General features: G+C 43.9%; 1 protein-coding gene across 3 annotated transcripts in view; it reads right to left on the bottom strand.

Annotated features, from left to right (window-relative positions):
• UBE2D4 (ubiquitin conjugating enzyme E2 D4 (putative)) overlaps positions 1-27,716 on the bottom strand; it is a 208,269-nt gene that overhangs the window by 5,235 nt on the left and 175,318 nt on the right. For 2 of the 3 annotated variants that reach the window (XM_029604172.1, XM_029604171.1), the window contains exon 6: positions 10,294-10,387. The exons of the other annotated variant lie outside the window; for it this stretch is intronic. In XM_029604172.1, the coding sequence (XP_029460032.1) occupies positions 10,294-10,387 (94 nt within the window). The remainder of the gene's footprint in view (positions 1-10,293; positions 10,388-27,716) is intronic. 3 annotated transcript variants of the gene reach the window in all.

Raw genomic sequence — 27,716 nt, 5'->3', positions numbered from 1 at the left:
GAAATTCTTTCAGCAGTTCCTCTGCTATTCCCTTAACCCCCTCTCCAGAACACAAGAAGGAATCTAATTTTTTTTTTTTTTTCCATTTATAGCTTTTATTGGCATAGAATATAACAATAAGGCACCTGATACAGAATAAAATGCAACCATAATAAAACACAGAGTGCAGATACGCTGCATTCCATAGCTAGAAGCCATTTTACACATATTTACCCCCTGATAATCCCCCCTCCCCATAGAGGTAGCTGATAAAGAACATGAAGACACATGTTCTTTATTAGATTCCTTCTGATAAAGAACATGTGTCTTCATGTTCTTTATCAGAAGGAATCTAATTTATGTAAGGGCAAGTGGGGGCAACAGGTAGAAGAAAGAAGAGAACGAGCTTGACTGTTTTCTCAGTCACAGAAAACGTTAGATCCAGCAACTCCAATCATTGAGTGCTGCAAGTCAGTTGGGTTTTCCTGATATCCACAGTGAATATGCATGAGATGCAACTGCATGCAATGGAAATAGGGCATGCAAATGCATTTCATGAATATTCAACATGGGTACCTTGAAAACCCAACAGATTTGCAGCACTTGAGGACTAATGGGCAGAAAATGGGAGAATGACTTCATCAGACTTCCAAACAGGCTGGAATAACCTGCACATGGCAACCATGGTCACAGTCCTCTTAAGAATGATTTGGTCTGATATAGAGGGTAGTGCTAGAAACTGGGTTAGAAGGTATGATAAAAGACATAGGAGGAGTTGGTATTGGTTTAAGTACAGTGTTGGGAATCTATGTGCTTAGCATCCCAAAGTGGTAGAAAACCAGAGAGGAAGTTCACTGGGCAGTCTGGATGGGCCAGCTGATCCTTATCTGCAATCATTTACTATGCTATTGACTATGACAGCAGAAAAGGGTCATCTAATCTGCCCCATCTCCATTCCTGTTGCAATACTGCAGATCCCACTTGATCTCTGGCTTTTCCTGTTAAGGATCCTCTGTGGTTACCCCAGGCTTTGTTGAATTCTATTACTGTTCTGGCCTCCACTGGGATGTTTATTTTATTTTTTTTATTTATTCATTTATTTGGGCTGTTTTATATACCGTTGAATGGAGAAATCCATCTCAACGGTTTTCAAAATTCAAATTTAATAATAACAAAAGAATAGTTAGAAGAAAGAAACAATACATATTATAATATTATAAATAATTGAATAAGGGGTAAAGCTAGTGCGTCCAAAACGCGCATCCAACCCCCCCCCCCCCCCCGAACCTAATAGCGCCCGCAACATGCAAATGCATGATGATGGCCCTATTAGGTATTCCCGCGCGATTCAGAAAACAAAATGTGCAGCCAAAGGTAGGTGCTAATTTCTTCCGGCACCGGGAAAGTGCACAGAAAAGCAGTAAAATCTGCTTTTCTGTGCACCCTCCGACTTAATATCATGGCGATATTAAGTTGGAGGTCCCGAAGGGTAAAGAAAGAAAAAAAAATTTGAAGTTGGCCCGCGGCTGTCGGGTCGAAAACTGGATGCTCAATTTTGCCGGCGTCCGGTTTCTGAACGTGGCTGTCAGCGGGCTCGAGAACCGACGCCGGCAAAATTGAGCGTCGGCTATCAAACCCGCTGACAGCCGCCGCTCCGGGCCAAAAGGAGGTGCTAGGGACGCGCGTTTTGGACGTGCTATTACCCCTTACTGAATAAGGGGTAAAGCTAGCACATCCAAAACGCACGTCCAATCGCGGGTTAACAGTGCGCTCCATCGGAGAGCACTGTACTGTATCGGCCCGATAGTAATTAAATGAAAGTCATTCTAAGAATTCATAAACATCAATAACAAATGTAATTGCTGGTACTTGTTGTGTACTCCTGAAATACTACACAGGACTCAGAGACTCATTGAGCAGTACAGTCCTACTCTACAGGATAATGATCCATACGGGGTCCACAAGTGCTGCAACTGAGATTCTTTACAGAATTAGCATAAGCATCTCCTGCAAACATTAACACAGAGGCAGAGCCAACATATCAAAGAGAAATGGTTGATTGCTGAATTCATCTGGTTCTAGTAAAGCAAGCATACTTATTTTAAATGATGTTTTCTGTAGATAGCAGGATGAACTAGCCATGATATGTGGGCAACATCATCTGGCAGCACCAAATAGACTTCTCTCAGTTAGTAGAGCTTTTGTGCTACTGAGCATGTGTGCGAATTCCTTCATGGCCATTGCCTTGTGAGCCCCCTCAGTCGATTTTAGAGATAATTCTAGCTAGGTAGTTGACTCTCTAGGAAGGTGGTCACATATTTAGCATAGCTAATTTATCCTGCTATCTGTGGAAAACACCATTTATAGCAAGCAAATTTGCTTTTGCCATTGGTAAGTAAAGCTGAATTAGCCATGACTCGTGGGGCGTCTCAAGCTGAGGGTTGCAGCAAAGCATTTACTGAGTAAGCAACCTGGAGAGTAGACTACTGGGTGAACAGGCTACACAAAACTGCTTCTCCAAATTTACTATCAGTCTTTGATAGGTTATCCAGATAGTAATGGGATGCAAAGATGTGCACTCATGACCATGTTGCAGCTTTGCAGCTGTCTTCAAGTGGTACTGCTCATAAATGAGCCACTGAATCAGCCATGGCTCTGACTTGATGAGCCTTGATGGTATCTATGATTTGTAAGCCTGCTAGAATGTAGCAGAGTGTGATACAATATGCTAGCCAGTTGGACAATGTATCGGGCCAATACAGAAAAACCCGCGGGAGAGCAAGCAAGCGCCCGCTCTCCTGGGTGCACGATTCAGAAAAAAAAAATGTAAATGAGGGCCCGCGGTAAAAGGAGGTGCTAGGGATGCTCAATTTTACTGGCGTCAGTTCTCGAACCTGCTGACAGCCACGAGTTCGGAAAACGGACGCCGGCTAAATTGAATGTCCGTCTTCCAACCCGTGGGCAGATTTTTAATTTTTTTTTTGGGCTCCGGCTTAATATCGCTGATATTAAGTCGGAAGATGTACAGAAAAGCAATTTTCGGCAAAGAGCGAGCCAATATCTAGCAACAACTGTGGACCACTATCAGACGCAATATCCTTGGGTAGGCCATGCAATCTGAAGATGTGAGGAAGAATAGGCATGCCAGTTCTGGAGCAGATGGTAGGTCCGGTAGAGGGACGAAATGGGCCATTTTTTAAAATCGGTCTATGACCCTTAGATGGAGGCAAATCCAAGATAGCGGCGTGAACGTCATGCCACCCAGGATCATCAAAGGTCCATTGAAACATAGCCACGAACTGGGATAACTCCCTTAGGAGGGAGTCTGATCGTTCCCATAGGGGCAAAGCCCAAGCCAGCGCCTTCCCTTCAAAACGAGATAGGATGAAGGTGACTTTGGTCAGTTCGTCATGGAAGACGGAGGGCTGCAGAGCAAATTGCATATAGCATTGGTTGATAAACCCTCTGCAGAGTCTGGAGTCACCGTTGAAGCATGGGGGTGCTGGTAGGGCCAACAGGGCTCGAGGCATCGTAGATGATGGCTGTGGAAGAGGAGGAGCTGGTATGGAAATCGGATTACTGGTGAGGGCATCAAGCAAGGTATGGAGATGGTCAATGGAGGAGGCCAATGCCTCAAGAAACTGCTGCTGTTCTTGTACCTTGGATGCCAGGCCTGGAATGGCCTGGAGGGCACACGACTCCACCGAGTCCATAGCCTTTGCAATCTGTTGCGTCGGAGGTGGACCCTTGGGTTGAGGTGGGGTTGATGCAACCCATAGGTAAGGACCTACGGGTCCCCACCATCGGCAGGTGGAGTGGGCTGATAGACTGAGGCCGCTGGAGCTTCACCTATACCAGCCCTCATTCCCCGGGGGTTGAGCCTTTGGGTGCCGGCAGGACTTAGGTGGGCCTCTGTGTGTAGTCGAAGTAAGAGTTGGTTCAGTCCAGAGACAGCAGGTGAGAGATGGTACAGTCTTACTCTGGACTGGGTAATGTCCTGGAAACTCGGGCGCCAATGGAACGGACTTGGAAGGGCAGGCTTGAGTCAGGGCTGGCGGAAATCCGAAGGTAGTGGCAAGCAAGGCTGAAGTTTGATCACGGAGATAGTCAAGAGCGTAGTCAGGCAAGGCAGAGGACTGATCATTGAGATGGTCAAAAGCGTAGTCAGGCAAAGCGGAGGTCTGGATCTGGAGATAGGCAATGGTGAAGTCGGATGAAGCAGAAGTCTGGATCTGGAGATAGGCAGTGGCATAGTCAGACGAAGCAGAGGTCTGGGTCTTGAGATAGGCAGTAGCGTAGTCAGACGAAACAGAGGTCTGGGTCTTGAGATAGGCAGTCGCGTAGTCAAACGAAGCAGAGATCTGGGTCTGGAGATAGGCAGTAGCGTAGTCAGACGAAGCAGAGGTCTGGGTCTGGAGATAGGCAGTAGCGTAGTCAGGCGAAGCAGAGGTATGGGTCTGGAGATAGGCCGTAGCGTAGTCGGGCGAAGCAAAGGTCCAGGCTTGGAGAGATTAATGGCGTAGTCAGGCGAAGCAGAGGTATGGGTCTGGAGATAGGCCGTAGCATAGTCAGGCGAAGCAAAGGTCCAGGCTTGGAGAGATTAATGGCATGGTCAGGCGAAGTGGAGGTCCAGGCTTGGAGAGAGTCAATGGCGAAGTCAGGCAAAGCAAAGTCCAAGTCCGTGTAGTCAATCCGAGGTATGAAGCAAGGTAGGAACCAGGAACCAGGAGACAGGAACCAGGAATAACGAGGAACAGGAACGCAAGGATGAGACGAATCTCTAGCAGGCAATGAGTACTCGATCAGCGAGGAGACCTGTTGCAAAGGCAATGCTAGGGAGCAGAGCCTGAGCTTAAATACTGTAGCTAGGTTGACATCATCATCCGGGGCTGCGGCTAGGTTCCCGCCACGGTCCCTACTTAAGGATCAATAGTGCGCGCGCCAAGGGAGGGGTGCGGTGCGAGTAGCAACGTCTCTCCATGGGCTATGCAGAGAGGCCTGACGAGAACTGGTAGCAGGACCGGGAACACCGAGGACTGTGGCAGGGCTGGAGGCACAGGGGGAGGTCCGAGGATGGAGCTGATGGCCCACCGCCGCCAGCAAGGAAGAACCAGAAGCTGGAGTCATTGAAGAAAGGTGAGGAGGCCGTGCTGCGGGTAAGCTGCGGACGGCACGCGTAACAAGGCATCAATCACCGACTTCTTGATGATTAGAAAGTACCGGGAATAAAATCCCTGGCCACATTCCTGAGGCAGGACAAGTTTAATCACCTTGTATTGAAGAAGAGAGGCTACTGTAGCTGAGCAGACTGAGAGGGGTCGAAACTGAAAATCAAATTTCACTGGACTGGAGGAGGGTAAGAGACATGCAAGAGGTAGCCATATTCCACAATTTTCAGGATTCTTTTATCCTTAGTGAAGGAATTCAAAATGAAATTTCTGATCTATTAGATAAAATTTGTACCTATCATTAAAATCATCCATTGTACCTGAAGGCTGGAAGGTGGCCAATGTAACCCCAATATTTAAAAAGGGCTCCAGGGGCAATCCGGGTACCTATACACCAGTGAGCCTGACTTCAGTGCTGGGAAAAATAATGGAAACTATTCTAAAGATCAAAATCGTAGAGCATATAGAAAAATATGGTTTAATGGAACACAGTCAACATGGATTTACCCAAGGGAAGTCTTACCTAATAAATCTGCTTCATTTTTTTGAAGCGGTTAATAAATATGTGGATAAAGGTGAACCAGTAGACATAGTGTATTTGGATTTTCAGAAATCATTTGACAAAGTCCCTCATGAGAGGCTTCTAAGAAAACTAAAAAGTCATGGGATAGGAGGCGATGTCCTTTCATGGATTACAAACTGGTTAAAAGACAGGAAACAGAGAGTAGGATTAAATGGTCAATTTTCTCAGTGGAAAAGTGTAAACAGTGGAGTGCCTCAGGGATCTGTACTTGGACCAGTGCTTTTCCATATATATATATAAATGATCTGGAAAGGTATAGTTACGATGGTGAAGGTACAGAGAAGGGCAATCAAAATGATAAAGGGGATGGAACAGCTCCCCTATGAGGAAAGGCTGAAGAGGTTACGGCTGTTCAGCTTGGAGAAGAGACGGCTGAGGGGGCATATGATAGAGGTCTTTAAGATCATGAGAGGTCTTGAACGAATAGACGTGAATCGGTTATTTACACTTTCGGATAATAGAAGGATTAGGGGGCATTCCATGAAGTTAGCCAGTAGCACATTTAAGACTCAGAGAAAATTCTTTTTCACTCAGTGTACAATTAAGCTCTAGAATTTGTTGCCAGAGGATGTGGTTAGTGCAGTTAGTGTAGCTGGGTTCAAAAAAGGTTTGGATAAGTTCTTGGAGGAGAAGTCCATTAACTGCTATTAATCAAGTTTACTTAGGGAATAGCCACTACTATTAATTGCATCAGTAGCGTGGGATCTTCTTGGTGTTTGGGTAATTGCCAGGTTCTTGTGGCCTGGTTTGGCCTCTGTTGGAAACAGGATGCTGGGCTTGATGGACCCTTGGTCTGACCCAGCATGGAAATTTCTTATGTTCTTATGACCTTTCCCTCTGCTGGAGGAAGGGATGTCATAAACTAATCCTTGGCTTAGGCTGTGACTGTTGCTGGGACTTCGGCTAATGCCTCAACTACTGCCGACCTTTAGCAGGTAGCTGCTATGGCAAATTAGAAGCAGCTCAGAAGGATAGAAGAATAATCTCTAGAAAAATTGACACTTGTAGGTGAAATGCTGGCATTTGGTAGGAGATAGCTGGTCACACACCACTGCAGTAGCGACTTAGTGTTGCGACCGTTGTTGCCCGACGTCTCCACTACGCCCAGCTTACCTCTTTGGCGACTCCCTCTTTGCCTGTTGGAAGTTAGGCTGCCAGGGGTTCATTTTGCCATTCTCCGGCGTCCCTGGACCGGCTAGATGCTGCACTCCGCCATGTTTCCCAGCAGCGTAAGGGCTCGCGCACGGCGCGGCCCCGACTCGAGTACCAACAGTGGCGCGAACCTCAGGGGCGTCCCCCTGAGGTGACATCATCCTCACCGGATATTTAAGGTCTCTGAAATTGCTAACGAATCAAGTTAGCAAGGACTTTCCTCCAGGTATCAGCGGATGGGATTCGCTCTCCGCATACCTTGCTACTCTGCCTCCTCGGACTTACCAGGGGTATCCGCTCCTCAGGGGCCTCGCTTTCTCTTTTGCTTTTCAGATCACAGTCTGGAACCGGTACTCGCTCCTCGAGGGCCCACGTTCCCAGACTTGCTACTGAATACCACTTCTGCCAGGAAGTCATCGCTGCCTACAACACCAGTGAGTTACCATCTCTCTCTCAGAGCGTTCCCTGGAACCAGGTACTCGCTCCTTGAGGGCCTTCTTCATCCCAGCTCCTGGGCTGCTTCTAAGAGACTATTGTGTGAGTGTTACCATCAAAGTTCTGTTCCTGAACTCTGCATACCCTGCCTACTCACTATATTCAGTTTCTCTACAGCTCAGTTATCCAGGATCGCTGTTCCAGTATCTGAGGGACTACAGCCCAGCCGGGCACTTCCAGCTCACTACTGCCACCTCTGGTGGATCTCAAAAACTGTTTAATAAAAGAACTAGTGTGTGTGTCTCCATACTCTGAGCCTGACCGGTGGTCCCTCTAGCGATCTTCCCCCGGGGGCGTGGTCATCTGCTACCGGCCCAAGGATCCACCCACAACTACCATGAACACTAACACTTAGTGGCTTGATGCTTCTTAATCAGGGCCACTGTCTTCTGTACCTTATCCCCAAATACATTTTCCCCTGTATAGCGCACATCCACCAGGTGGTTTTATCATCTTCAAGAAAGCCACTCACAATCACATGAGCCTCCTGGCTCCTACAGAGACAGCAGAGGTTTTGGCCACAATATCGAAGGCCTCACACACAGAAGGGATAAGATACTTCTCATAATCCTCTACATCTTTCACAGCTCATGAAATTCCACATGCCCAGGATCTGATGATTCTGTCAATGGCATCAGCTCTTGCAAACACTTGTGTAAACACTGCTCCATGAACAACTGATGAGCACAATTCAAGCACTAAGCATGAATCCCTGGAAGACCTTCCCTAATGTATCCAACACCTTTGGATGGACAGACTAGATAGGATGTAAGAATCGTTTTATATCGTCTTGTTTCTAGGTTCCTATGTAGAGTGATTCTGGGTTTGCTTTGCTCACTTCAATGCCAATTCTACCACATGAGAGTGGTGTGGCAGCTGGACAACACCAAAATCTGGGCAGTCTTGGACTCTATACTTCAAATTGATTTTCTGAGCTAGCAGAAAACATGAAATTGGAGCATGCTACATTCCCATTTGCAGATCCTTGAAGAAGCTATGAACCAAGATGGCTGCGGAGTCTACTAGAAGTTGGAGAAAATGTAACAAACTGAAAATATCCATTCCTGGGTCCTATTCCTTCATGTTGATGGACAACATCTTCATCTACTTATCTAGAAAGCAAAAGTAGCTGAAATCTTCTGGAGGAGACAAAAACAGAGTTAAGTCTGACAGGGGATCTGAAGGGATTCCTGTAGAATATTCCTCACCTGATTACAGATGGATATTTAGTCAGAACCCCTATGATGATGAGGAAGTCTGAGAAGGAGATCTCTACTGGTCTGGGGGAGAAACTGGCTCATCTTTACCAAGTGCTGCTGCTGCCAACAGTGCCAAATAGGAGTTTGGAGATGCAGTAGTCGCAACTGAAGAAGCAACAAATTGTGACAAAATTCATGCCAATTGCACAGATGTGTCCTGACACCTGCACTGATTGCTGGGGCCACTAAGGCCACTCTCTGTGCAAATGCCACACCTTTTATTGTTGAAGAATGCCTATTCCTGTGTGCCAAAGCATGCCACTCAAATAAGATCGAGGGCACCAGAGTTCCACACCAAAGGGGGCTGACTGTACCTGGAATGCACCAGTATGCTCTGTGCAGATGAGTGCCTGCGCCAGTGACTAGTACAGGAAAAACAAATGGCTTTGCACCATGGGGTTCTACTGTGCCAAAAATGAGGACACCTGCACCGAAGAAGGTAACTCCTGTCTCAGCATTAAGGTGGGGTCTGCCCTGGCTGAGCACTGTGTGGAAGGTATTGGCTTCTTCAGTGCCAAGGGAGACAAAGCTGGAGGGGATCACTCATGCTATTTCAGCTTTCTTCTCAGCGCTATGCCCTTCTGCGTGTTGCTCAACTCTTGACCTGTGGAGGATCTAGGTACCTCATACCGGGAGGAGGAATGGCTCTGCTGCCTTCTGCAGGGCCTTCCTGCTCCCTCAGGGACATCTGACCTCAACCAAGGAAGTTGAGAGCATCATGAACTGGGCCCTGCTAGTGATAGCAAACAGAATGCTAGTCTGTGTTGGACATGTGATGCTCACATCTGCAGGCCTTAAACCTGATAATTGTAGGCACTTTGGCCTTGGGTTTGCTTACTTTCTTCTCTCTCTTTTTTTTTTTTGGAAGAACTGAAAAATTCTATTGAGGGGCTGCCGGGTAGCAATATGAGAAAAAAGATTTGCAAAATGCAAACTGAGGCAAAAACAAGGCCAAAACGTCAAGGTCACAACAACAAGGCCAAAAGTTTGAGAGCAAGAGACTGAGAACATTTATCTGTGCGGTATCTCGGACAAAGGACTGAGGGACTTATGAGGCAGCATGCATGCATGGGAACTCCCATGCATGCTCAGTATGACTTTTACTGAGCTCTGAGAGATGGATCTGTGTTGGTGCCATCAGATGACACCATCCACACATTATGGCTGATTCTTGCCTGCTTGTCAATGGGGAATTGAGCAATTCATTCAATATTTATTTATTTATTCAAATTTATTAATCACCTATCTTGAGGCTCTAGGCAAAAAAGATCAGGAAAACTCTCAAAAACGTGTGTCTTTTTTTCCCAGCAGTAATTTTTGGTTTTATAGTGAATAACAATAAACACTCTATGCAATATGCCAGTCAGGAACAGAACTAGCAGTTACAAAATGCTCAGTATTCCCTGTTGTAGAGCTGCCATGCATGCAGTTTAGAAAAGATTTTCAAAGTTCAATTCTGCAAAAGAATTATGTTCAATTTGCAGCCTCTACAGGCATCTAAAGTAAAAAAGATTAGGAATAATCCCTGAAACTCAATTTTCTCCATCAAATCCAATTTAACTTTTTACTGATTTTTCCTCCTTCAAACTGTGAGGAAATGTGACTGTTGGTAAGTAATGATTCTATTCGATCTCTGCTAGAATATGAAAGATCTTACTTTTCTTTGTCTGCTTTGTACGTGTGAGCTATCTCTGGTACCAAAGGATCATCTGGATTGGGGTCACATAGCAGGGAACAGATAGACAATAGAACTGCAAGGAAAAAGAATGAGCAATTTAATATAATGAGCAAAAAAGAGGGCTACTCATAGCCCAAATCTGGTACATACAAAACCCTCAACACCACCATAGCAGTGAAATATATGTACTTGCACCTGTTTCAGTGGAGGTGCAAAGTACAGAAGTACAAATGTACTCATGTTGTACAAACTGGCTGCATTTGCAAAGGGAAACACCGTGAGGAGTCTCCTTTTAAAAATGAGCTTGCAGACCCATAAGCGCTTTGCAAGATGCCTACAGAGTCTCCTAATTGCCCTCCCCATTTTCTGCAATCTCTGGAAGATTTTAAAAATTCCACAGAAAAAAAAGAAAATTCATGCAAGCAAAAACTTGTGTAAAATGCACTGAAAACTTTTGCCCAGTTCTTAAAATTTAGTACTTTTGGTCAAAAAGCACACACAACCCTTTTATAATCACGCATGCAACCAGATGTGGAAGCTTTTATGCACTTGTCCTGCTTGGGCGCACATGTACACACATATGCTGGCTCGTGCCAGTAGATGCAGCCATTTTATAACATGCCGCATATATGCACGCATGGTATAAAATAGGCAGTATGTGCATACGTGTGTGCACAATTTTATATAGATGTGTTCATGTGCGCGCAAATGCCGCTTCTATCATGTAAGTGGGGAAATTGTAGTAGACCCACGCACTGACACAATTACCAGTCTCCCCACTTCATTCCCAGTTCGCCCAGGTAAAGGTTAGGACTTTCTAACCCTCCCCTAGTTAAATAGCCTCCCTTTTACCGTTAGCCCCAACCCTTAAAACCCTTCTGATTAGCCTAGTTTTTATTCTTGCATGACTTATATACCATCTATAGCAGAAGTAAAGTTACGTGGTAGGGTACCCAGTGCGCGATTGTGCGTGGAAATACTTAAGTGTTGGTTTCATTCAAAAATACAGGAATGTCCACATCCCGACCCTTTTTCAAAAAAGGTTTTGGGCCTGTTTCAGGAGATATGCACGTACTTGTGCACCTTTTACAATATGCATGGCACGCGCTGGCTCGACTTCTGATGCGTATCTCCTGGCTTTGGCATGTATAGGGCTTTAAATATTTGCCTGCTAGGGCTGCCAACTTTCAACTGTGAAAATTCCGAATTCTTGGACGTGCAGAGTAAAATTTTCAGCTATGTCCTTCCACATGACTATTTAGTTTAAACTTTTATTACTAGAAAACTGTACAGAAAGCAAGTTACAACCAAATGATCCCAAATATAATACCAATAATATTCCACTTTTTAATTGTGTGTGGAAAGGGGGGTCTCGCAAAGCTGTAAGCTTTGCCTAGCACACCTCCTATCCTTGACCTGACTTTGGGAAGGCAGTGGTGGATAAAGGTGTGTGTGATATCAGGTATAAAAGACAAGATAGTGAGGGGAAGTTAGTGTTTGGTTGTATGTGGGAATATGTATGCTCATCGACCAAAGCAGAGGATTCTCAACTGGGTAGACTGGATGGATCAGTTTGGACTTTATTTGCCATCATCTGTATCGTACTATGAGACTGATCACTGCCTCATGGGATAAGTAAACGTAATAGGGCAAAATAGATTTAATGAGTTATTAGAAAGTTTGTGTGACCCAATAAATGACTAGTATTTGCGATTATAACAAATTTCACATGGAAAAGGACATTCAAATAAGGTAAAATATGAATTACAACATTATATTATATTTACATGTACCATTGTAATAAAGAGCAAGAAACCCTACATAAAATACACTTGGAACCCATACTGGAACAAGGGTGGGTGTGGGCTTGGCTGTCAGAAAGCTAAGAGTAAACTGAATTACAATTACAATATAGTAAACCTCTCAAACCACAACAGCACTAACTGCCAGCACTCAAACAGTAAAAACCCTACCTGAGAATAGATAACACTGCAAATATTACACCAGGATCTAAAACATCAATAAGCTATTAGGAAAACAGAACAAACTAGGCTGCAACAGATCCCTACACAGAAACTATATGCTAGCGGAATATCTCATCTTGGTCACACGTACAGAAAACAGCTAGACCCTGAACAAATACAAAAAAAGTGACCATAAAGTATAAATAAAAATGTGCAGTTGGAAACTGCAAAAAGCCAGACTGCATATTGGGGTACATTAAAAAAAAAAGCGTGAGCGCGTACTTTTGTTCGCGCACCAGGCGCAAACAAAAGTACACCGCATTTCAATAGATATGCGCGTAGCCGCGCGTATCTTTTAAAATCCGGGGTCAGCATAAGAACATAAGAACATAAGAAAATGCCATACTGGGTCAGACCAAGGGTCCATCAAGCCCAGCATCCTGTTTTCCAACAGTGGCCAATCCAGGCCATAAGAACCTGGCAAGTACCCAAAAACTAAGTCTATTCCATGTAACCATTGCTAATGGCAGTGGCTATTCTCTAAGTGAACTTAATAGCAGGTAATGGACTTCTCCTCCAAGAACTTATCCAATCCTTTTTTAAACACAGCTATACTTACTGCACTAACCACATCCTCTGGCAACAAATTCCAGAGTTTAATTGTGCGTTGAGTACATAAAAACATAAGAACATAAGAAATTGCCATGCTGGGTCAGACCAAGGGTCCATCAAGCCCAGCATCCTGTTTCCAACAGAGGCCAAACCAGGCCACAAGAACCTGGCAATTACCCAAACACCTAGAAGATCCCATGCTACTGATGCAATTAATTGCATGCGCAAGGGGGTGCAAATTTGTGCACCTTGCGTGCGCTGCTCGTACCCTTCTCCTATCTAACCCACCCCACAGCCCTACCTAAATCCTCCTCCTAACCTTTATCCAGGAAGCTACGCCGGTCTCCGGGCAGTCGTAACTTGCGCGTGCCGAATGTCTGCTGGCGCGTCAGGCCCCGACACAGGCCGCTGTATCAGGGCACTCAGCCACACCCCCGGACCGACAACATAAGAACATAAGAAATTGCCATGCTGGGTCAGACCAAGGGTCCATCAAGCCCAGCATCCTGTTTCCAACAGAGGCCAAAACCAGGCCAAAAGAACCTGGCAATTACCCAAACACTAAGAAGAACCCATGCTACTGATGCAATTAATAGCAGTGGCTATTTCCTAAGTATAATTGATTAATAGCCATTAATGGACTTCCCCTCCAAGAACTTATCCAAACCTTTTTTGAACCCAGCTACACTAACTGCACTAACCACCTCCTCTGGCAACAAATTCCAGAGCTTTATTGTGCGTTAAGTGAAAAAGAATTTTCTCCGATTAGTCTTAAATGTGTAACTTGCTAACTTCATGGAATGCCCCCTAGTCCTTCTATTATTCGAAAGTGTAAATAACCGAGTCACATCTACTCGTTCAAGACCTCTCATGATCTTAAAGACCTCTATCATATCCCCCCTCAGCTGTCTCTTCTCCAAGCTGAACAGCCCTAACCTCTTCAGCCTTTCCTCATAGGGGAGCTGTTCCATCCCCTTTATCATTTTGGTTGCCCTTCTCTGTACCTTCACCATTGCAACTATATCTTTTTTGAGATGCGGCGACCAGAATTGTACACAGTATTCAAGGTGCGGTCTCACCATGGAGCGATACAGAGGCATTATGACATTTTCCATTCTATTATTATTGTGAAGGCTACGCCGAGACAACGGTATATAAACACAAATAAACCTTAAACCTTATTAACCATTCCCTTCCTAATAATTCCTAAAATTCTATTTGCTTTTTTGACTGCTGCAGCACACTGAGCCGATGATTTTAAAGTATTATCCACTATGATGCCTAGATCTTTTTCCTGGGTGGTAGCTCCTAATATGGAACCTAACATTGTATAACTACAGCAAGGGTTATTTTTCCCTATATGCAACACCTTGCACTTGTCCACATTAAATTTCATCTGCCATTTGGATGCCCAATCTTCCAGTCTTGCAAGGTCCTCCTGTAATGTATCACAGTCTGCTTGTGATTTAACTACTCTGGATAATTTTGTATCATCCGCAAATTTGATAACCTCACTCGTCGTATTCCTTTCCAGATCATTTATATATATATATATATATATATATTGAAAAGCACCGGTCCAAGAACAGATCCCTGAGGCACTCCACTGTTTACCCTTTTCCACTGAGAAAATTGACCATTTAATCCTACTCTCTGTTTCCTGTCTTTTAACCAGTTTGTAATCCATGAAAGGACATCGCCTCCTATCCCATGACTTTTTAGTTTTCGTAGAAGCCTCTCATGAGGGACTTTGTCAAATGCCTTCTGAAAATCCAAATACACGACATCTACCGGTTCACCTTTATCCACAAGTTTATTAACCCCTTCAAAAAAATGAAGCAGATTTGTTAGGCAAGACTTCCCTAGGGTAAATCCATGTTGACTGTGTCCCATTAAATCATGCCTTTCTATATGCTCTACGATTTTGATCTTGAGAATAGTTTCCACTATTTTTCCCGGCACTGAAGTCAGGCTCACTGGTCTATAGTTACCTGGATCGCCCCTGGAGTCTTTTTTAAATATTGGGGTTACATTAGCCACCCTCCAGTCTTCAGGTACAATGGATGATTTTAATGATAGGTTACAAATTTTAACTAATAGATCAGAAATTTCATTTTTGAGTTCCTTCAGAACCCTAGGATGCATACCATCTGGTCCAGATGATTTGCTACTCTTTAGTTTGTCAATCTGGCCTACTACATCTTCCAGGTTCACAGTGATTTCGTTCAGTTCGTCTGAGTCATCACCCCTGAAAACCATCTCTGGAACTGGTATCTCCCCAACATCCTCATTAGTAAACACGGAGGCAAAGAATTCATTTAGTCTTTCTGCAATGGCCTTATCTTCCCTAAGAGCCCCTTTAACCCCTCTGTCATCTAATGGTCCAACCGACTCCCTAACAGGTTTCTTGCTTTGGATATATTTTAAAAAGCTTTTATTATGAGTTTTTGCCTCTATGGCCAACTTCATTTCAAATTCTCTCTTCGCCTGTCTTATCAATGTTTTACACTTACCTTGACAATGCTTATGTTTTATCCTATTTTCTTCAGATGGATCCTTCTTCCAATTTTTGAAGGATGTTTTTTTGGCTAAAATAGCCTCTCACCTCACCTTTTAACCATGACGGTAATCGTTTTGCCTTCCTTCCACCTTTCTTAATGCACGGAATACATATGGACTGCGCCTCTAGGATTGTATTTTTAAACAATGTCCAAGCCTGTTGAACACGCCCCCTTTTTGCAAGCTCCGGGACATACGCACGTCCCGGGGCTTGCGCGCGCCGCCGAGCCTATGCAAATAGGCTCGGCGTGCGCAGGGGCAGATTTCCTCAGGTTATGCACGTAGCCTTTGAAAATCTGCCCAATAGTGTAAGAATGGAAAAACAGAAATATCAGAAATATCAGAAAAAAGTCAGTTTAAACTTACCTGATGAAAAACACACTTGCTAAAAATGTATACTTGTAGGGGTATTACTCAAAGGTGGCAACCACAACCTACTTTTATTATACTGAAGGAGCCACAAATCATCGTTACCTTTTACGTGTACAGAGCACAAATATTTTTACTATTTTTATGCAAGTCCCAATACTGCAAGATGAGTCTTATTCCAAGTTTGTTTTGAAAGCTGCGAGATAAGTTTGAATCTTATTAGATTTAACTGGAGTTTTTTTTATTGCATAATTAAAAAGCAAAATTCACATTTGGGACTTAAATAAAAATAGTAAAACAATTTGTGCTTGAAGGCATCCACGGCTGGTCTCATTCGGCTCCCTTGCAGGGAGCATAAGAACATAAGAAATTGCCATGCTGGGTTAGACCAAGGGTCCATCAAGCACAGCAACCTGTTTCCAACAGAGACCAAACCAGGCCACAAGAACCTGGCAATTACCCAAACACTAAGCAGATCCCATGCCACTTATGCAATTAATAGCAGTGGCTATTCCCTAAGTAAACTTGATTAATAGCAGTTAATGGACTTCTCCTCCAAGAACTTATCCAAACCTTTTTTGAACCCGGCTACACTAACCGCACTAACCATATGCTCTGTCAACAAATTCCAGAGCTTTATTGGGCGTTGAGTGAAAAAGAATTTTCTCCGATTAGTCTTAAATGTGCTACTTGCTAACTTCATGGAATGCCCCCTAGTCCTTCTATTATTCGAAAGTGTAAATAACCGATTCACATCTATTCGTTCAAGACCTCTCATGATCTTAAAGACCTCCATCATATCCCCCCTCCGCCGTCTCTTCTCCAAGCTGAACAACTCTAACTTCTTCAGCCTTTCCTCATAGGGGAGCAGTTCCATCTCCTTTATGATTTTGGTTACCTTTCTCAGTACCTTCTCCATCGCAACTATATCTTTTTTGAGATGCGGCGACCAGAACTGTACGCAGTATTTCAGGTGCGGTCTCACCATGGAGCGATATAGAGGCATTATGACATTTTCTGTTTTATTAACCACTCCCTTCCTAATAATTCCTAACATTCTGTTTGCTTTTTTTGACTGCTGCAGCACACAGAGCCAACGATTTTAAAGTATTATCCACTATGATGCCTAGATCTTTTTCCTGGGTGGTAGCTCCTAATATGGAACCTAACATCATGTAACTACAGCAAGGGTTATTTTTCCCTATATGCAACACCTTGCACTTGTCCACATTAAATTTCATCTGCCATTTGGATGCCCAATCTTCCAGTCTTGCAAGGTCCTCCTGTAATATATCACAATCCGCTTGTGATTTAACTACTCTGAATAATTTTGTATCATCCACAAATTTGATAACCTCACTCCTCGTATTCCTTTCCAGATCATTTATATATATATTGAAAAGCACCGGTCCAAGTACAGATCCCTGTGGCACTCCACTATTTACCCTTTTCCAAGGAGAAAACTGACCATTTAATCCTACGCTCTGTTTCCTGTCTTTTAACCAGTTTGTAATCCATGAAAGGGCATTGCCTCCTATCCCATGACTTTTTAATTTTCTTAGAAGCCTCTCATGAGGGACTTTGTCAAACGCCTTCTGAAAATCCAAATACACTACATCTACTGGTTCACCTTTATCCACGTTTATTAACCCCTTCAAAAAAATGAAGCAGATTTGTTAGACAAGACTTCCCTTGGTTAAATCCATGTTGACTGTGTTCCATCAAACCATGTCTTTCTATATGCTCTAAGATTTTGAGAATAGTTTCCACTATTTTTCCTGGCACTGAAGTCTGGCTCACTGGTCTATAGTTACTCGGATCGCCCCTGGAGAAAAAGGCTATTTAAAAAAGGCTCCAGGGGCGATCCGGGTAACTATAGACCAGTGAGCCTTTTTTAAATATTGGGGTTACATTGGCCACCCTCCAGTCTTCAGGTACAATGGATGATTTTAATGATAGGTTACAAATTTTAACTAATAGATCAGAAATTTCATTTTTTAGTTCCTTCAGTATCCTAAGGATGCATACCATCAATCTGGCCTACTACATCTTCCAGGTTCACAGTGATTTCGTTCAGTTCGTCTGACTCATCACCCCTGAAAACCATCTCCGGAACTGGTATCTCCCCAACATCCTCATTAGGAAACACGGAAGCAAAGAATTCATTTAGTCTTTCTGCAATGGTCTTATCTTCCCTAAGAGCCCCTTTAACCCCTCGGTCATCTAATGGTCCAACCGACTCCCTCACTGGTTTCTTGCTTCGGATATATTTTTAAAAGTTTTTATTATGAGTTTTTGCCTCTATGGCCAACTTCAATTCAAATTCTCTCTTCGCCTGTCTTATCAATGTTTTACACTTAACTTGACAATGCTTATGTTTTATCCTATTTTCTTCAGATGCATCCTTCTTCCAATTTTTGAAGAATGTTTTTTTGCTAAAATAGCCTCTTTCACCTCACCTTTTAACCATGACGGTAATCGTTTTACCTTCCTTCCACCTTTCTTAACGTGTGGGATACATATGGACTGCACCTCTAGGATTGTATTTTTAAACAATGTCCATGCCTGTTGAACACTTTTAACCTTTGCAGCTGCACCTTTCAGTTTTTTTCTAACTATTTTCCTCATTTTATCAAAGTTTCCCTTTTGAAAGTTTAGTGTTAGAGCTGCAGATTTACTTCTTGCCCCCTTCCAGTTATTAGTTTAAATTTGATCATGTTATGATCACTGTTGCCAAGTAGCCCCACCACCGTTACCTCTCTCACTAAATCCTGTGTTCCACTAAGAATTACATCTAAAATAGCTCCCTCTCTTGTTGGTTCCTGAACCAATTGCTCCATGAAGCAGTCATTTATTACATCCAGGAACTTTCTCTCTAGCAAGTCCTGATGTTACATTTACCCAGTCAATATTGGGGTAATTGAAATCTCCCATTATTACTGCACTGCCAAATTGGTTAGCTTCCATTCTGAACTTTCCCTTCTGAAGAAATTTGTTGAGATTTCTGAGGTCCAGGATGGGCGGAGATCACCTGCTTTCTGTTGAAAAAAGGAAATAGCGGGATTAAAATTCTCCGCCTTGTTGTGTCCAGGGAATGTATCCCGAGCCCTGGTTCTCAGTGAGATGGCTGCTCAAATGTCTGGCAAGGTTGAAAATTCCAGGAGCCTGCCTGACTAGCAGAGCTGGTGTAATCTGGATATCAGTTAGTCTCACGCGGGAGCGGGAGTGGTAAAAGTCCTTCCTGCATCCCTCTCTGCTGTGCAAGAAACGTAGAGAGCTGTTGCAGGGTCTCGAGGTGGTCTTGCAATTGAGGCACTGTCTGCTGGACCTTGTGCATGGCAGATCAGCTAGTGTATCTTGAACTTCAGGCCGTATATCAGGGTTCGGAAGCCAGGCTACTATCAAGTACGGAGTCCTTTTGCTGGCAATGGAAGGACGTCTTGAAGCAATCCCATGTTGCTGGCAGAGAGGTTCCCTTGGTGTTGTGTCAAACATAGCTGGTAATAGCTATATGTGACACAAATATGGTTTTTGGAAGATTTTACGACCTAGAATCTTCCGAAAACATCTGGTCCGTTTTAGTGTCTAGGTCTCAATAGGATCAGTGCCGAAGCGGGATTAGGGTGCCCATTGCCCTTCGTGGTGGAGGCTCAGAAGGACGAGTCGGCAGCGATGACAGGTTGTCGTTGGTAGGTATCGCAACGAGGCGGTGCTACAACAGTGCGAATATTGATGGCTTCGGTGTTAGTAGATTTCGGGAGGCATTGAGGACAGCCTAAAGGACGTACAGCTCCACCCTGTAAGCTGGTATGGGTAGCGCAGCTACAGGGGAGACAGGCTAGGCGTTACCGGCATTCCACATTATTTTGTGGTGGCTCAGTACCCGGCACTGGTGTCGGTGGGGAATGCCTCGGCGCCTTGGGTGCAGAGGAGCATGGAGACTCGTGTACCCGGACCCGCTTCGCAACTGGCTCAATGGACATTGATGCCAGTGCGGTATCAGTGCCAGCACCGAACTTGGAATCAAGTCAGTGCTGGCAGTTTCCCTTGGAGCTCAGCCCAGTCATTCTCCAGCACAGAGGAACTGCAACCGATGTAAAGAACAGCGTCGGCGACAGTTGTTTACCGTGGCAGTAGCGATGTTTCCATCGGTGCTCGGCCTGGTCATTCTCCAGCACTGAGGAAGACGCCACCGATGTCATGGCTGGTGTCAGTGGCGGACAGTCACCGTGCTGGTGACGATAATTCCCACGGTGCTCCCACGGGGCTCGGCCCGGTCATTCTCCAGCACTGAGAAAGATGCCCTTGCTGTCTCGGATGGCATTGGTGACGGAGTGTCACCGTGCCTCCACTGCTCCTGGCAGTGTTTGTCGCCCAAGGATTACACGGGGCTCTGGTTTAGAACCCAAAGTATAGAGCGTTTTCTTTAGTCGAGGGCATTGATTGAGGTATAGATGCTTCGGCAGTATCAACGGTATCAATGGCGGCATTGAAAGCGGCATCGGCGAAGGCATCGAAGGAAGCATCGATGGCATGAACGGAGCACCGATGGCATCGACGGAAGCACCGATAGCATCGATGGCGGCATCGATGGAATCGAGGAGGGCATCGATGGCAGCGATAGAACCGATGGGAGCATCGATGGAATCGACTTGGGCATTAATGGTATCAATGTGGGCATCAATGGCATTGACGGAACCAATATGGGCATCGATGTCATCGATGGAACCGATGGGGGCATCGATGGAGGGCATCGAGGGAATCGATGGAAGCACCAATGGAATCGATGTGAGCATAGATAGCATCGACGGCGGCCCTGGCGGCAATGGGAACCGTGGACATTCCTATCCCTCTAGCCCTGATGAACCCGGTGGAGGATCGCAGGAAGGACACTCACGGGAATCACCGGGCGGACAGAGGGTGATAGACATAGGGAAAAGAAGGCTGCAATTCGGTTGGTAACCCAGGGAAACTGATAGTGAGGTGACAGGAACCGACCGAAAATCAGGGCATAGTACTCACAGAGCGTCGATGAAATGTACGCGAAGGGAGACCCGTGTAGGGAAAAATTATTTGTGAAGTAAAACTTCAAGTGTTTCTGTGAGGGAAAGTTGTGAGAAAAATCTCACAGAGCTCCTGAACATGAGGCAAACTGCATCTTGGAAAAAAAGAGACTGAAGGGACACAGGGATCATAGCATGGACACAGGGATCATAGCATGCTGGGCATGCTCAGTGCACTCAGTTTGCCTGTCAAAGTTTCTAGAAACTTTGACAAAAGTGTTCCATAATAGGGCTCCGTCTGCTGACGTCACCCATATGTGAGGACTACTGCTTGTCCTGGGAGAATGAAGGGATTCTGAATAGGGCTCTTACATGCCCAAACTAATAACTTACATTCCAAGTAAGAATTTCACAAAATTCGATTAATATGTTAACATGTTAGCAGATAAGAACCAACTGGCCCACCCTTTCTATCTGGTTCTTCCCAGCAAGCTAAAGATATCTCCCACTTGTCAGTCCTACACGTTATTATTCCTTTTCAAGGTCAGTTTTATTTTCTTCCCTCTTTGTTCCTCTACCAATTTGGATAAACTTAAAAATTCCCAAACTTAAACCAATTTCCAAGACCTCCCTTACTCACCCATGACTTTTATCCAATGTCTTGGTCATGTTCTTACCACTGTCCTCTATATCTTTCCCAAGCAAGTTAAAATTCTGTTACAGTACTGGTTTTATGATCATTTAAATCATTTATGCCCCTGCTTCTTGCTTTAAGTACATCATCCCCACCCTCTTCTTCTGTAAACAGTAAGTAAAATAAGGTGTTTAAGATTTCTGCTGGTTTCCCTCCTGGCTAACTTTAAGTTCTTACTTAACTATTCTTTCTTTGTTTTTTGTCTTTCCTTTGTATAGCTAAAGGTAGTTTTTCAAACTCCTTTTATTGATTGGACAGTTTAATTTTCATTTTGGATCTTTACTTGTCTAACTGCCCTCCTTACCTCGTTTGCTTTTCCTGGTAATATGTGCGAGATTCTCTGTATTTTCTGGATGCTAGTCCCTTTACTCTTAACATTTTTTGTTACCAGGTCCAGTCTCTGGGAAAACAGCACCCTATGAGTGTCAAAAAATGGTTCCCCTGCCACCCACAGGGAAAATTTCTCTGTGCAAACAAATCACTGCATATCAAGACAATAAGTATAGCCAAACAGATGCATCTGTATATACATGTATATACATGTATAATATAGGCAATCAAATGGTAAAATACATCCCCAAAATAAAAAAACAGCCATAGTCTGTCAAGCTTGTTTAAAAAAAAAAAAGAAAATCAAACGCAACAGCAGCATGGTCCAATACAATATCCAAGGGATGACAGATGTGTATGTATGCACACACATACCAAGCCTGGGTGCAGGGTTTGGGAGGGAAATTGAGATTTAGGACACTTGCCTACCACCTCTTCAATCTTTCTCAGACACTCAGAGCCACACAAGATATGGGAGAGAGAGAGACATGCTAAGGCCCTCAGCAAATTCTCCAGCAGTCTCTTCCAGCTTCCTCTCCATCCATAGGAATGATCCTCCCCTAGCCATTAACCTCTTCCCCCCATCCTTTCCTAATGCAATCCCCTCCCCACCAGCAGAAGGAAAGAAGCACTTCTTATTTGCAACTACCTCCTCCTCTGAAGACTTCAGACTTCATAGTGAACTTTGTTGGGCCAGTGGGTTCAAAGAACCATAGGGTCCCTACATGGTTCAAAAGTAAGCCAGCAGAGGAAGAGACTGCTTCTCTCCTCCTGCTGGTGAGGTACTGGGGGATGGGGATAGGGGAGTGGGAAGGGTCACACCTGGAGCAGGGAACACACAAGAGCCTGCCAATAACACTACTGCGGACCTGCTGCACCATGAGGAAAGATACTCCTCACACATGGTGTCCTGTGTGGTTACCTCCTTAAAGAACATTATTGACCTGTTTTCTCTTCCCTTTACTAACCTGCCTTAGACAGAGATATGTTGCCTTTTCCTGTTTTTAAACTAAGCATTATTCAAATATAATTGACATCAAATGAAGAAGAAAAAATTATCACACCATGTTCATACCTTATTTCAAAGTATTAGGACTTTTCGTAAGTAACTGAAAGCCACACTATTTCAGGAAGCATTTTAAGATGAATTGCACTGATTTTCGTTGGCCTTATTCACTTTTGTATATTATCTGTGTATATTACGCTTTTATTTTAATGTCCTGTTTTACTCTTTTGGTTTTACTGTGTTTCTATAATGTATATGCTACTTTGTTTACAGCTTAGAATGGTTTAGTCACTGTAAAGCTGTCTATATTATTTGTAATAAATAAATAAAATAAGAACACATAAACAAGAACAATACCATCACAATGAGAAGACTGACCGCACTGAATGTCATTCAAGATTATGTGGTTTATTAAAATGAAGAAATAAAAAGTTCCCAACAGACAAAATCCAAGACAGAGAAAGAAAAATACTCTCTTAAATATTAATAATTTAGGAAATAAAAAAGGAACCCCCCCATTAATATATCATGATGGAACTCTAAAAATGATACTATACTATCCAAATACATCAGTTCTGAGGTACCCCATTTGCTCCATGTACAGCCATAGCAGCACTTGATTCCTTATATAAGATTTGCCATTCTGGATCAGACCAAAGTCCATCAAGCCCAGCATTCTGTTTCCAACAATGCCAATACAGGTCACAAGTACCGGGCAAGATCCCTAGAGTTAGATAGATTCCATGCTGCTTATCCCAGGGATGAGTGGATTTCTGCAACTCCAACTTAATAATAGTTTATTGACTTTTCCCTTCAGGAACTTGTCCAAAACTTTATTAAATGCAACTATACTAACAAACAGCTTTCACCACATCCTCTGGCAATGAATTCCAGAACTTAATTATGCATTGAGTAAAAAATTATTTTCACTTATTAGTTTGAAATGTATCACCTAGTAACTTAATTGTGGGTCCCCTAGTCTTTGTACTTTTTGAAAGAGTAAATAACTGAATCATGTTCACTTTTAAGAACATAAGAACATGCCATACAGGGTCAGACCAAGGGTCCATCAAGCCCAGCATCCTGTCTCCAACAGTGGCCAATCCAGGCCATAAGAATCTGCCAAGTACCCAAAAACTAAGTCTATCCCATGTTACTGTTGCTGGTAATAGCAGTGGCTATTTTCCAAGTCAACTTAATTAATAGCAGGCAATGGACCTCTCCTCTAAGAACTTATCCACCTCCATTTATTATTTTATAGACCTCTATCATATCTCCCCCTCAACCGTCTCATCTCCAAGCTGAAGAGTCTTAACCACTTTAGCCTTTCCTAACAGGGGAATTGTTCCATCCCCTTTATCATTTTGGTCAGCCTTCTCTGTACCATTATCTTTTTTAAGATATAATGACCAGAACTATAAACTATACTCAAGATAAGTTCGCACCATGAAGTGATACAGACGCATTATGGTATTCTCTGTTTTATTCTCCATTCCCTTTCTAATAATTCCTAACATTCTATTTGCTTTATTGGCTGTAGCTGTTGTGTTCCGCGGCCGTGGCGCCCCACGACCGCGGCCCCCTACCGTGTTCACGGCGTTCCCTTGCCGCAGGAGCCCCGGGGGAGGGCTCTGATTCAGGCCGTCGCTCCCGCGCGGCCTCCGGTGCTGCTCGCTGCAGGGGGAGCCGTCCTGCTCCCCCCTCGCGGCGTCCAGCGGCGTCTCTCCTCCGCGGAGGAAAATCCACGATGGCCGCCGCCATCCTTAGGCGCGAGGCTGTGCCTCCTCTTCAGATTTAAAGGGACCTAATCCCTTTAACTGGCTTCACCTGTTCCTGATCAGCCTAGGCAGGGGAAGTATAAAAGGAAGCTTCCGCTGCTCATCCAGTGACTTGGCAACGTCCTCCAGCGCTGTCTAGTCTGCTTGCTTCGGTGAGTTCCTTGAGCTTTGGATCCTGTTCCTGTTTCGTCTTGGTGTTCCCGGTTTCTGACTTCGGATTGGCTTACGGTGATTCTCTGGTGAACGACTTCAGATTGGCAAGCGGTGATTCTCTGGTGTGTGACTTCGGACTGGCAAGTGGTGATCCTTCAGTGTGTGGCCTCGGACTGGTGAGCGACGACCCTCTGGCACTCGACCTAGGACTCCTGCTAGACTACCGTCTCCAAGGGCCCGCCTAAGTCCCAGCAGCCCGGGTCCCTACGGGCTCCTCCCGGGGGGACCGCGGGCTTCCAGGGCAAAGCTCCAGTCAGCCCTTGCACTGACACCCTGACCTCTCAAAGGTCCGCCTAAGTCCCAGCGGTCTGAGTCCCTACGGGCTCCTCCTGGGGGGACCACAGACTTCCAGTGGTGAAGACACAGCATCTCTTCTCGTCTCTTCACCCGCCTCCACAGTCGCCTCAGTCTCCAGTGCCAAGGGTCAGCTGGTCCCGTCTTCTGCGCTGCCTCGCCATGTGGACATGTGCAACACTTTGCACATGTCCACATTAAATTTCATTTAACATTTGCATGCCCAGTCTTCCAGTTTTGCAAGATGTTCTTGCAATTTCTCACAATCCTCTTGTGATTTGACAACTTTGAATAATTTTGTGTCATCGGCAAATTTGATCACGTCCCTCTATGTTCCCATTTCCAGGTCGTTTATATAGAAACATAGAAATGATGGCAGAAGAAGACCAAACGGCCCATCCAGTCTGCCCAGCAAGCTTCGCACTCTTTTTTTTTTTTTCCTCATACTTATCTGTTACTCTTGGCTCTTAGTAACCCTTTGGTTCTATTTCCCTTCCACCCCCACCATTAATGCAAAGAGCAGTGTTGGAGCTGCATTTAAGTGTAATATCTAGCTTAATTAGTTAGGGGTAGTAACCGCCGCAATAAGCAAGCTACACCCTTGCCCATTTGTCTACTCAGACTATGCGACTTAGTCCCTGTTGGTTGTTGTCTGTATATAGATCCACTTTTCTTCATTCCCCCTGCCGTTGAAGCAGAGAGCTATGCTGGATTTGCACGAAGTATCAGACTTTCTCCTCTGCCATTGAAGCAGAGAGCTATGCTGGATATGCATGTAGTATCAGACATAAAATAAAAATGTTAAAAAGCAGTGGTGCCAGAACAGATCCCTTGAGCACTCCACTATTCACGTTTCTCCATTGAGAAAATTTACCATTTAGCCCCACTCTCCGTTTTCTATCTTTTAACCAGTTCCCAATCCACAATAGGACACTGCCATGACATTTTAATTTCTTAAGAAGTCTTTCATGAGGAACTTTGTCAAATGCTTTCTGGAAATCCAGATATATTATATCAACTGTCTCAACTTTTTCTACATGTTCATTTGTGCTCTCAAAATTGTAGCAGATTGGTAAGGCAAGATTTTCCTTGGCTTTGTTCCTTTAAACTATGCCTAGCTATATGTTCAGTAATTTCATTCTTTATGATAAGTTTCTACCATTTTGCCTGGCACAGATGTCAGATTCACTGGACTGCAGTTTCCTGGATCAACCCTTGATCTGCTTTTTAAAAATGGGTTACATTGGCAACCCTCCAGTCTTCAGGTACCAAAGATGATAGTTTACAAATTACAAACTGCAGGTCTGCCATTTTCTTTCTCAGTATTTTCAGCACTCTGGGAAAAATACCATCTGGACCAGGTGATTAGCTATCCTTTAGTTTGTCAATTTGCCCTATTACATCTTTCAGGTACACTGAAGTTTGTTGCAGTTCCTCTGAATCAACACCTTTAAATATTGTTTCTGGCATGAGTATCTATCTTACATCTTCCTCAGTGAAAACTGAAGCAAATAATTCATTTAGTCTTTCTGCTATGGCTTTGTCATCCCTAAGTGCCCCTTTTACTCTTTGATCATCTAATGGTCCAACTGATTCCCTCGCATGTTTTTTTGTTTTTTTTTAAATTTCAAATGTACCTTCAAAAGATTTTATGAGTTTTTGCTTTCACAGCAAGCTTCTTTTCAAATTCTCTCTTTGCCTTCCTTATCAATGCTTTCCATCTAACTTTCTAACTTTGCCAGTGCTTACGTTGTTTCCTGTTTTCTTCATTTAGATCCCTTTTCCATTTCTTGAAAGATGTTCTTTTAGCTCTTATAGCCTCTCTCACCTCACGTTTTAGCCAGGCTAGTCATTATTTAGCCTTCCACCTGCCTTTTCTAATGCATGGAATACATCTGATCTGGGGTTCAAAGATGGTATTTTTAAACAACATCCATGTTTTTAAGATGTAAACTTTTAACTTTTACGGCTGCTCCTTTCAATTTTTTTCCTAACCATTTTCCTCATTTTATCATAGTCACCGTTTTGAAAGTTAAATGCTGTCACAATAGATTTCTTTAGTGTCCTCTCTCCAGTTATTAAATTTGATCATGATGTGATCGATATTGCCAACTGGCTCCAACACTGTTGCCTCTTGCACCAAATCCTGTGCTCCAGTAAGGACTAGGTCGAAAATAGTTTCTCCTCTTATTGGTTTTGTACCAGCTGCTCCATGAAGCAATTATTTATTTTATCTAGGAACTTTACCTTTCTAGCATGTCTCGATGTGTCATTCACCCAGTCAATACTGAGGTAATTGAAATAAAAAAATTGGTTCTTACCTGATAATTTTCGTTCCTGTAATACCACGGATCAGTCCAAACCATGGGTTATGCCTCCCTTCCAGCAGTTAGAGACAGAGAAAAACTTGAAAGGCACCCTCACTTAACCTGGTGTGCCTCCTGCATCCCTTCAGTATATAGAGTATCAAAGCAGAATAATACTAGCAATGAATCAAACAAGAACAGAACTATAAGAACGAACATATAAACATGTAAGCTGTAGCTTTCTTTTTTAGTATGCTGCAATAACATAACCTGA

The sequence above is a fragment of the Rhinatrema bivittatum genome, chromosome 5 (assembly GCF_901001135.1).
Source record: "Rhinatrema bivittatum chromosome 5, aRhiBiv1.1, whole genome shotgun sequence".
NCBI lineage: Eukaryota > Metazoa > Chordata > Amphibia > Gymnophiona > Rhinatrematidae > Rhinatrema > Rhinatrema bivittatum.
The sequence above is the reverse complement of the archived record's forward strand: the minus strand, read 5'-3'. Positions and strand labels throughout refer to the sequence as shown.